The following is a 12,337-nucleotide window of genomic DNA, read 5'->3' as shown; positions in this document are numbered from 1 at the left end:
GACTCTGCTGCATCTTGAAAATGGTGATATGCTATCATTCCCCTGACGGACATCCATTCTAAAATGATCCCATGGCTTCCAAGTTGCACTGGGACCAGTAGAGAGAATGCATCTAACACAAGGCCACGTAAAGCACCACGGTAACCACACACACAGAGATGACGGCAAATCCATCTCCATCCCGTTTAACACTCTTCCGAGCCCCAGATCTTTCTAACTAGCTCCCTTCTGAAGGTTTCTATCACAAACTGAGCTTCCTCAAAAGGCTCATTGGCGTCCCAGCGAATCTCATCCTTTGGTGTTTCACTGTCTTCAGATGGCACCGACATTTACCAACCACTCGGGTTTAAAACGAACAAACAAACTTGGAAGTCATTTTGGACAACTTCCTCTCTTACCACCTTCGTCAAACACTAGCCAAGATCTGACATTTCCATCTCCGAAATCTCTCTGAACGCATCACATCCTGCCTCCAGCTCTTTAACTCCTTGTCACCAGTGAAGCTGCCTCACCCATTCTTGACCCTGTTCACCAAAGTGATCTTTCACCAAGGCCAACCTGATTTGCTTAAAAGTCCTCAAGAGTTCCCAGCAGTCTTCAGGTAGAAAAAATATTCAAGTTCCATCATTTTGGCTCCCAAACCCTACTTGACCTAACTGCCCTATGGCAGAGAACACCAGGGCACTCTTGTCAGGGGCTGGTTTCTTCGTATCTGGTCAAGATCCAGTCTCCTCTCACCTCCTTGACTCCTCTTCTTCGATCCTCCCCCATTTTTCTGGCATTCTCAGGCTCCCCCTCTCTTCTGAGTCATTCCCACCGGCACAGAAACTTGCTCTCTCCCCATCTTTGCCTATTTGTCATTTCCTTCTGTCCAGCTAAGCCATCACTGCTTTTCTTTTTAGACAAACTTGCCAGCGGAGTTGTCTAATACTTGTGTCCAGTGGTTTTTCTCATGTCCACTACTGCTCCATGCCCGTCTGGCCTCTGACCCCCTCAGCCCCTGACACTGCTCTTATCACAGCCACCAGCAACCTCCATATGCCAAAGGAAAGGAAGAATATTTTATCTTCAGCTCACTCCCACATTTAACACTGTTCACCCCTCCTAGAAGCCATCTTAGTTAGTTGTGTTGACTTTGACAAAAGCTCCCAGTCTCCCTAATTCTGTCCTTCAAGCCTCTGGGAGCCTCAGCCTCTTTGGAAAGTTTTCCCTCCTCATCAACCAGCGTGAGTTTGGGGGCCCTCCACTGGGCTCCCCAACCCTCCTTTAGGTGATTCCTCCCTTTGCTTTGCAATTGCCTGTTCTATCTGCCTCTCACTGCAAGGTTGGGGTCCACATTTCATCAGCCTGCTTAGCACCCATTGAGCCACCGTGTGTTTTCTTGAGTGAATGAAGTCCCCTAAGAGGGTGAAGACATATCTTGTAGCAGCATTTTAAAACCCAGAGTTGACATATCTGAACTCATAGGTCAAAAAACTTAGCCAGCCGCCATCGCTACCTCTGGGCACCTGCCATCTCGGATGCCTGTGCCAGTGTGTAACCTACAGAGATGTCAATTTCCTATGGGTCCAGCCCAATAACGTGATTCATTCAATTAGCCATTGCCTTAAACATTGAGTTATTTAAGTTTAATCACATTAAAATAAGACATCAAACTAGGGCATATGACGGGTTTCTAACAATGAAAAAAAAAAAAATAGGGCTGAAGCTTCACTAGCAGTTGGCTCTCCCGGGAGTTGTAACCTACTGAAACCACCAGCAAAAATAGAAATCCCTGTGGCTACAGTCTTGTGGGCTTCAGATCTTGCACCTGCTGTCAGACTTGAGTCTGGCTTTGAAATGGACTCTGGTTGAAATGCTGTGCCCTTTGGGATGGCGTCTTACCTGTCCCTTCTCACAGCCCTCCCAGGTCTGCATGCCACTCGCATCCTTTCCCAGCCCTCAGCCTCTCTCCCTGCCCTGATGGCTTTGGTCCTGCTGGCTGTGAAAGGAGCCACTGTGGTGCCGGAGGTGAGGGCAGGGCGGGGCGCACCACCCACAGCTCACTGCTTCTGCGGCCGTGTCTGTGGCTCTGATGAAAGCACCTTGACATGGGACCTTGGACGTTCGCTACTGTCTGAGCAGCTCTGTTCCTCCTCCTCTGGTTGTTGCTCCTGCATTTGGCCCCGGGCCCGCCTTTTCTCCAGCATCTCCTCGAAAAAGATCTGGCAGCTGAAGCCCTCTTGGATGCCATACTGGGCATGCTCCAGCAGCTCCTCCAGCGTGGGGAAGACCCGGCAGCAGGCCATGCACCGCAGCCCGTAGTTGGTGGTGACCAGCCAGTCTGGGGTGTCCCGCAGCTCCTGCAGACAGCACTCCAGGGGCGCCAGCAGCTCCACGTCGTCCGGCTCTGAGCAGGTGTTGCTCCTGCTGGCCTCCAGCTCCCAGCGCAGGTCTGTGTTGGATGCCATCTCAAAGGAGGAGCCTTTCCGCCTCTGCCTCCTGATAAACTCGGCTTCGTGGATGCGGGGCTGCCTGCTGACCGGCTCGAAGCCGCTGTCGGTCTCCCAGGCCACGGCCACGCCCTGCACGGTCTTCACGTGGGTGTAGAAGGCACACATGTTTTGCTGGGCAGCATCCTTGTCGCTGTATGTGCAGGAGTAGCAAGACTTGTCCTGGGAGTAGGACTGGTACTCGGAGGAGGACTCGGACAACAGTGAGCTGCTCCAGCTCAGCATTCTCCGGCCCTTGCCCGAAAAGTAGACGTCCTCCTTGTGGGGAGTGGCCGGTACCGGCTGCAGAGATGGCTCCTCTCTCTCTGTGGTCCCTGCAAGGTGGAAGGACATTTTCATCAGTGCCCTGGAAGGATCAGTGCCACGGTCCACTTGAGGACTCTAAAAGGGTTCAGCCTCCGGGGAAAGGTACTGTCACCTCCCTGTGCCTGTTTCCCCATAAAGTGGGGGATAACATACATTTCTCTTGGGGTGATGATAGGAATCAAATATATAAACAGATGTATCTGTAAGTTTCGGATGTGATGATGAGGTTCAACTAATGTACGAATATAATATCCAAGCCCTTCACCAAACCTTTGATTCAACTGGTGAATACAGATTATGGGACGTCCATACAGTGCAATTCTCTTCGCTGATAGCAGGGAATGAACTGCTGTTACGTATAAAACATGGATGAATCTATAGTCCATTCCACTAAACAGAAGAAGTCAGGGTACAGAAGCCATAGAATACCTGATTCCATTTAGATAATCTCTAGAAAGGGCAAAACTACAGGTAGAGAGAACAGATGAGGGGTTACCAGGAGCTAAGGAGGGGGGATCTGACTGCAGAGGGTCACGAGGGACTTTCGGAAGGTGATGAAAATATTCTGCATCATGATCATGGTGATGGTTACACAAATGTCAAAATCTTTCAAACTGCACACTTAAAATTGGTGACGTTTGTGTAAGTAAATCACAGCTCGATAAAGCCCATTTAGAAAACCAGGCATGGGAAGTGCTTTGGCTGGGCCATCCAGCCCCGCCTTCCCCTGGCATTTGTGACGGGTCTTGCCTAACCCCAATGGCATCTCACCCTTTCCTCGAACACGCACTTGATCCCACCGCTATATACGTGCTAAAGGCTTGCCATATTTTAACTTCTGTAATATTAAAAAAAAAAACTAAGAAATTGGATTGTTATTAATTTTTCCAAATTAGGAAACTGAGGCACAGAGCTTTGAAATGACTGATGTAGCAGAGCTGGTGCTGGGCCCTCGGCCCCGAGGGCCGGTGTGACCCTTAGGCTCTGCCCGTGGTCACTTCATAGTGGTCTTCAAACTGATGATCTAGACTGACTGTAGTCCATTTATTATCAGAGCTTTTTACATCACTGCTGAAATCACAGAACACATCACAAAGCGCATTAAAATATGCAATGACTGACATTTTATATTTTCATCCTTGCACCTCCTGGAATCACCTCATGTACTCACAACAGCGGCCTCAGTCACACCCACCATCCATTTTTTCTGGCCAACAAAGCACTTTGGCAACAGCAGCAGGGGCCACCTGGCGCCCACCGCATCCTTCTCCTCCCAGCACCTCCCTCCCAGGGACACACCAGCCGCACCCTCCCTCTCCGCCTACCTGACCAGCTCACTTCCACACTCTCCTCTGTGGACTCTGGGCTGGCCAGGCTGAGGGTAGCCCTGTCCATTGTTGACCGTCCTCCCCTTTGGTCCTTGAAGTGCCGCTTCATGCCTGGACACCGGTGCCTGGGGGCTCAGACTCCAGCTGTGGGGTGAGAGTTGGCAGGGGCGGGGCTGAAGCCCCCATCCCGAGTGGCTGCTCGGCGCCCGTGGTCACCAGGCCCCTGGCTATTCTATGATGTCATCAGTGACATTGGTCTGTTCTGTGACCCATGCCGAGTTCAGAGACCCCTCCGGGATGCCAGGAGAGGCTTCCCACCACGATCTCATTGCCCCTCTGGACCTCTCCTGACTTGTGTATTGTCAGGGACTCAAACAAAGCACAGACACACACAGGTAAACACTTGTACACACACAGATTCACAAACACTTCAACACACCTAAATGGACACTCAGACACGTATGAACACATGTATATACACACCCGCACACAAACACCATCACTCAGGCACATGTACACTCAAATACACATAAACACACATCTAAACACACAGATGCCTGCACACACACACACACACACTCACACACATACAAATTCAGACCACATTCGCTTAACCACACACACGCTCATGTACGTATTGTCATCACCCAACATCCAGGTGGGCCTACCTTGAACTGTGGAAGCAGCAGGTGACCAGAAATCTCACCTCCTCCCCGCTGCTCCGAAGTCCCCACCCTGCCCCACTAGTTCCCTTGGCCCTCCCTTCCTGAGTCCCGCGACGCCCCCCCACGTCTCCCCCTTCTCTGCTCACTCTCCTTCTGCTTGGGACTTTGCATTCGCCCCCTCCTTCTGCCAGGAGCGCCTTCCCCCAGGGCCCCACGTGGCTCTCTCTGTCACTGTAGCCTCTGCTGAGACAGAACTTATCCTCAGGAAAACCACACTCCTCACCCTCCATCTCTCTCACCCACCCTGCTTGACTTTTCACAAGCGCATCTATGCCCCTCAGACTCCGTCGTGTGTGGTGTATATGCATAATGGCTCTCCTCATCAATTTCCTCCTTAAAGGTCAGAGAGAGACATCATCCATTTCCCCCATTACGTCACTAGCACCTAGACTACACTGACACATTAACAAGCATGCTAGAGATAATTGTCAAATTATTGAATGAATAAATGATAAATACTCTGGACAGTATTTGGATGGGTTGACGAGATCATGCCTACCAAGGCAAGCTGCCTTCTCTCTGCACCTCAGATCTCTGCAGCCCTGAGGCAGGCTGGTTCTCACCCCACGACTCAGCGTCCCCTCCTGTTTCTCCACCTGCACAAATTGCGTTCCACACAATCACTCGGGCATGCCTTCCTACCTGTTGTCTCTCTCTGCTTCAGGATGTCCTAGGAATTGAATGCACATCCTCCAAAACACTTCTCCCCGTACCCCCAGACCCCTGCTCATCTCACCTACTCATTTCCTCTGGATCCTGCATTCTAAACAGCTCCAAAAGATGATGGATTGCAATAATCCCAATATCCTGAAAATAATGCCGACACTGCCTGTATATTTTTTACCTAGTAAGTCCAGAGACTTGTCTTATGAAAACAAAGGATACCAGCACAAAAATGTAAATAGATCAATGGAAGACAAAGTTTGTCCAAGAGAAGATCACATCATGTATTTGAATTTTTAAGAGAGAAAATAAATAACAAAAGTCTGGGAGAGAAAAAAAGACTCAGTCAATAAATGATGCTGAAAACTTTTGTTCACTATTTTTAAAACTCAATTTTTTTCTCACTGCGTATAAAACAACTAAGAATATTTCCATGTGGTTCTGGGGTTGCATTTTAATTTTAAATGTTTAGGAAGGAAATATAAGTTAACGTTTGTAATTACAGGGTGGCTTTTCTAAACTTCAGTGAATCAATCATCACAAGCATTGAGAATCTTTGTCATCTTGTTTTAAATTTCATTGCTTGAAGAAAAAAAAAACCTCACTGTTTCAATCTGCGTATCTCTGCTTTTTAGTAAAAGTGAAAGGAATAGTTCAGTCAAGGAAATGAACAGGCAATTCCAGGGAAAAGAAGGACAGATGGCTGATAAACATGTGAGAAGATGTTCAACCTAGCTGTAAGAAGGAAGCTACAAATTAAAAACACATGATATACGTATATTGTTTTCACTCACAAGGCAAGCAAGAATTAAAAAGAATGACAGTTGCTGGTGAGAACAAGAGAAAATGAACATTTTTGTACTCTGCTGGTAACAGTGTGACTTGCCTTTCTCAAAGGAGCACTCATTACAGTTAAAAGTGTAAAAAAAAAAAAAATCATGCTCTTTCCCTCAGCAGTTTACTTAACCTCTCTTTCCTGGGAAACGATCACATTTTGTGCTATGTGCATTTAAAATAGCAGGTAGAGAAATATTGACTACAGGGTTGTCCATAATATAAAAAAGGATATGTTTCAAAGATCCATCAAAGTAAAGACATGGCTAAATCTATTACAAAATAATTGCAAGCCATGGAATATTATACTGCAATAAAGAAATCTGCATGTACTAATAATTCATGTTTAGTGAAAAAAAGCAAAATGTAAGGGAATTCTACTTAGAGATAAACTAAATATGCTACCCTCTTCCCTCCAAAGCCCTAAACCAAGCCTATCCTGCCAATGAGTGCAAAGACACAGAAAAGGTAATCGCACCCCCGCTGGGAACAGTAGTGACCTCAGGGAAAGGGAGAAAGCTTAGTGGGGCTGTGAGAGAATGTAGGTATTTTCCAAACATGGCCACACCAATATATTCCCCATCCCATGTGCTCTTCTTAAAAAGCGAAGGTGACACTCTTCCATGGAGAGGCAGGGTCCCTCTTCCTGAACCAGAGTGGACTTTGTAACTACCTCCACCAGTAGAATGCAGAAGAGCGATGCTTCGAGACTTTCGATGCTAGATCATAAAAGACAATATGACTTCCCCTTGGTTCTCTCTCTGTCTCTCTCTCTCCGCTCTCCTTTGGACTCAGCCACCACGGTGTGAGGAAGCCCAGACCATATGAAAGTGTTCCAGCCAACGTCCCGGCAAAGGTCCCAGCCAAACACCAGATGTGAGAGTGAACGAGCCTGCAGATGATTCTGGCTTCCAGCCTTTGAATCTTCGAGCTGGGGCGCCAGACATTTCAGGGCAGAGACAAATTCTGCCCTGCCTAAATTCCTGACCCTCAGAGAATGTAAGCAGGTGTAGTTTCACACCCTAAGTTTTGGGGCAATTTGTTACTCAGCCATAGTCATTTAACAGACTTTGATTTTCCATGCAGTGTTTAAGTATGTTCCGGTGAGACAGCTCATTTGACCAGCGTCTGGATTGCACTGCACCGTCCTGCTGCGGCTCCCACCACCCTCCATCCTTTTACTGACTTGTTCAGTCTCCGTATTCAGCACAGCAGCTGCAGGGTTGTTAACCCGTACCCCCTTGGGAAGCTACCGACAAGAGTACCATGTTTCTGCACAGTTCCTTTTGTCTTTAGCCTTACAGTTCCTAGTCAGCAACACTATTTTCCAAAGTTACTTGGGGTCAGCTCCTTTATTGCCCCCGAATCTACACATATTCTTTCTAACCCTCTCAACCATCCCACCTGAGTGGCACCATTAACCATCCACTATAGAGGGAGGCAGGTTGAGACTCCAAGGGGTTAGCTGAGGTGCAGGTAGGAGACATGAAGTGGGGTGCTGATATGCCAAGCCCCAAGTCAGGGATGCTCTGTCAGGCTGCTGGGGGTTGTCCCCCATGGGTTGCTTCCCAGGGGCGGCTTAGAGCAAAGCCCCACCAAAATATGCCACTGTCCCTCACCCTCATGTGGCCTCTGGGCTGTTTCCAGCCACAGAAAGACCCTCTGTCCCAGCCACTCCTCCTGCTCCACAGGGATACTTAGCCTCGAGGCCACCCATACGGGGTTCCTGCCCTCCCGGGAGAAGGCTGGGGAGGATGGTTACGGCCCAGGCTCACCCATTCCCCTGTGTCCCAGCCCCCGCAGTTTTCCAGCTGGGTCTCCAGCCTCGCCAAGAACTCCGAGGCCGGCAGGGATGGAGTGCAGAACCCCAAAAGGACTAACGCAGCACATTCTCGGAGCTCTGACTCCCGGCCAACTCATTTCACACATCACAGGCGAGCCTGAAACCTCACCAAAATCCAAGCCTGGAGGATTTTCCAGTCTCAACTTCTCTTCCAAAACCTCCTCTTCCCAGCCCCTCCCCCACTCTTTTTTTTTTTTTTCTCAGCTGAGAAGAAGCGAACAGGAAACAAAGCAGCCACAGACCCAGCAGGAAGCAGACGCCACCTCCCGCTTCCTTTCCCTTCTAACTCCAGAGATCGGCTTGTGCCACAATCTAGGCTACAGGGAGAATCAGATCATTCCCCCCAGAGCTGATGAGCTTCCAGAAATAGCCTGTGCGCTTGGCCAAGGAGCCCGACGTGACCCGGTGTGGTGCACGGGTTGTGGCATTTCTGTGGCTGAGCTGCTGTGTAAAGTGTTTTAAGTGGGCAATGTGCCTCTTTTCACCCTAGAGAATAGGGTGCCCTGAGAGGGTACCAGCCCCCGCCAAAAACTCCCATGATCAGACTTAACACTGAGGGAGGCAGGGAAACACCGAGATGCCCCAGATGCTACGGGCCACGTAGAGGGCTGGCTCCAGGCTAGGGAGTCCATCCTTGTGAAAGCCAATTCCTGGGAACTAATGACCACCTTAACTTTGGGCTAACCCTCCAGAGAAAGTGCCAGAAGATAAGTTGAGTATCAGAGGAGAGAAGTATGATCTTTTGAGTTCATTTTCGGTTGCTTCTTGTCACTATTTAAAAAGAAGTGAGTCAGTGGACCATGGAAGGAAAAAAACTCAGCCGCAGAGAAATGCAATCTAAAGTCTCCCCCAGCAAACGGGGATGGGAGCTTTGCTTTTGTTTTCCTTCAGACTTAATCACAGGCTGCTGCTTCCCGGTGGTTTGCTTGGAGCTGTCTTGGGGGTTTTGACCTTAACCTCAGGATGCCCACACAAACAGCCTAAGACTCCCCCATCATCAGGGAGCAGGGAGGGGGACACCCCTCAGGCAGGGCCCTCGGGCATGTCCCTGGCTGCGCTCCAGGCCCCAGAGCCCCAACTTGGCCCACAGCCCCCGTGCCTCCTGTCCAGCTCTGGCTCCGTGGGACTGCAAATGTTCGAGATTTTTGAATTCAGAAGTGTCTTTTTCCAACAGCTGTTTCCTTGGAAAAGTGATCTCAGCTGGGAGGAAGGACATCCCAGCTGAAGGCCACGCATGTGACCCAGGATCTCCAGGGTCCCAGCTGCTGGTCACTCCCTTCGAATGTTCTTAGAGAGCCATGCTGGGAGCTCTGGAAAAAGGGCTGGGTCTTTCTTCTCTCTACGTCCAAAATGTGCTGGCCATAGGCCACCTCAGATGCAGCTTTGAGGCCATCAGTTGCCAACTCATACTGAGTGAACCCTCTGGAAGCATGGCTCCAGCTTAGAGGGGAAGATCACAGGACCCCAAAGGCCAACAGTGAGTTAGCACTGTTTCCAAATGTGCTGTGCTTACTACTCCCATGTGGCCTTCAGCTCACATCCAAGGCATTTGAAACACCCACTGGAAAGCAGCTCACAGATCACCAGAGCCGAACTGGAATGACTTCTTTTCATGGCCACCATTGGAATGGCTATTGCAGACTCTTGGCTAAAGACTTGGCTTTTTCTTACCCCAGTCCTTCAGAGAAAGTGTCTCTTTTGTGAAATGGACAGTAGAGGCATCCTAGGGGAAGCCAGCCACTGTCCCTTCCCCAGCACACCGCCCAAAGCCTTGCAGCCAATCCCAGACCCTCCAGGAGTGAAGTGGGGGTAAAGGGGGGACTTCCGGAAAGGCTGGATCAGACTGTGCGAAATTCCCATTGGAAAGTTTCCAAGAAAAGAACCCAAGGCCGAGACTTAGGGGCCAGCACATGAGGCAGTCCCTTCAACCACACCAATCCGCTGCTGGCTGTGGCTGCACCCCTGAAGTGAGGGAGGGCAGTGCCAGCTCCCCCTCCATAGTGGGGGGTGTGTGTGTGTGTGTGTGTGTGTGTGTGTGTTTTCAGTATACAAACCCTGTCTTCCTTTGTTAAAATGGATTCCTAGGCATTTTTTTTTCTTTTCAAGGCTATGTCAGTGACATTGCTTTATTGATGTCTTTTTTCAGATTGTTCATTACTGTTGTATAGAAATACAACTTTTTAAAATTCAGTTTTGTTGAATTTTGCTTATTAATGCTAATAGTTTTGGGTGTGTGTGTGTGTGTGTGGATTCTTTGGGGTTTTCTATGCATAAGATCATATCATCTGCAAATAGAGAGTTTTCCTTTTTCCTTTTCAATGTGGGTGCCTTTCCTAATTGCTCTAGCAAGAACTTCAGCACTCTGTTGAATTGCCCTGGTGAAAGCTGGCATCCTTGTCTTGTGCCTTATCTTCAGGGAAAACTTTCAGTTTTTTCTCTTTGAGAATATTTCCGGCTTTTATATGTGGACTTTTTTGTGTTGAAGAAGTTCCTTTCTAATCCTAGTTTACTGAGTGCTTTTCTCATGGAAGGATGTTGATTTTTGTAGAATGTTTTTTTCTACATCAATTGACATGATTATGTGGAGAGTTTTCCCTTCATTCTATTAGTGTGGCACATCCCATTGCTTGATTTTCAAATGTTGAACCAGCCTTGCATTCCCAGGATAAATTCCACTTGACTTTGCTCTGGTAGGCAGGTCTGGTTCTAAAGGACCGTCTGCTCCATGTGATCAGTGTGTTCAGGGGGGACCTCAGGACCAATGAGGCGGAGTTCTGCCCACAGTGCACGGGGAATGGGCGGAAAGTAGCGGGAGCGATGCGCCTCCCACCCAACCACCTGTCACCTGGATCAGCCAGCATCCTGGGCTCTATGGATACCAGTTCTGGGGAGGAGAGAGAAACCTCGCTAGGACTGGTGAGAAGAAGGTCAACACTGATTCACTGCACAGAAGACAGACAGCTCCCCTCAGACACCAGCCCAAGTCTACCCTGACCATTAGAAATTCAACAATATGGTAAAGATCAGACAGGAGAACACATGAATTATTTAAGCACTACAAGCATCTCCATCAAATTTAAATTTTGACTTACAGGTTTAAAATGATTCCCTAAAACTTGAAGATAACCTAGCCAATTTATTATTACTTTATTAGCTACAACACAAATAGGGTATTCACATGGCTCTGTTAACAGGCAGTGGTACATGACAGTGAAATAGCACTATACAAGCCAAAAAGCAATTTCTTATATGACTTACCTGCCTTTGTGAAAGAAGTATGACTAGCTTGCGTTCGGATCACAAATTCAAGCCAGCTTATTGGGAAATGACAGGTCACGAACATCAGTAATACGATTAGGAGGCATCACATTGTAGAATTCACCATCCAACCCACAAGGAATTAAACTGATCACAATAAAGCCCAGCAAAAGTGACTAATTGGCAAGAATAGCAGCAATTGAAAACGGATCTCTTAAGACCTCACTGAGAAGGTTCTGGAAACAACGCATGCTTCCCCCATATTGCTGGGTTTCCTTCTGCACAAGTCGTGTGAAGGAGGAGCTTGACGGCTTTGCATAAGAGCCAAACATTCTAGCAGGACCCCGGATCTCAGTCCTCCCAAAGCCTAATGCTGGACTATTTTAACATAGAAATGCCAAACGTTTGGAACCCTAATAATTCAGATTGCCAGGGGGTAGCCCACAGCCGAATGTGAAAAATGAAGTTGGCTAACCAGGCATTATTCCTCCATAAAGATGGAAAAATGACTTGCATTTTTAATGAGCTCACAGACAAGGAGCCTCCAGCGGTGTTCTGGGGCCCACCAGTACTGATTAACGGAAGCCAGTTGTTAAATCTTGCAAGGATGTTTTTTGCAAGCCAGTTGTGAAACACAATCATTGTCAAAATTAAAATCATATAAACTTACATGTAAATAAGTTACACACAAAAGTAATAAATATTCCAAATTTATTCATTCTTAATTATTTTACTACATTGTATGCCATTTGGGCAGCTTATAAGACGGTTTAGAGGGAGTATCCACAACATGGTAATTGGCCAAGGCTAAAATCTAGGGCTTTCCAACATGCTGCCCCATCATCCCAGGCAGGGAGCAGGTTGCTAAACAGTTTACCATCTCACCAC

The 12,337-nt window shown here is 48.1% G+C and overlaps 1 protein-coding gene across 1 annotated transcript; it reads right to left on the bottom strand.

Annotated features, from left to right (window-relative positions):
• Window positions 1–1,613: 1,613 nt before the first annotated feature.
• FAM170B (family with sequence similarity 170 member B) lies at window positions 1,614–4,250 on the bottom strand. Its single transcript, XM_006216109.4, has 2 exons — window positions 4,124–4,250; window positions 1,614–2,806 (listed from the first exon to the last, which is right to left on the bottom strand). The coding sequence occupies exons 1-2, from the start codon at window positions 4,233–4,235 to the stop codon at window positions 2,043–2,045; spliced, it is 876 nt and encodes a 291-aa protein (XP_006216171.3). The 5' UTR covers window positions 4,236–4,250; the 3' UTR covers window positions 1,614–2,042.
• Between the last annotated feature and the right edge of the window lie 8,087 nt (window positions 4,251–12,337).

Source organism: Vicugna pacos, chromosome 11, assembly GCF_048564905.1.
Source record: "Vicugna pacos chromosome 11, VicPac4, whole genome shotgun sequence".
Lineage (NCBI taxonomy): Eukaryota > Metazoa > Chordata > Mammalia > Artiodactyla > Camelidae > Vicugna > Vicugna pacos.
This window is presented reverse-complemented; position numbering and strand designations above follow the sequence as displayed.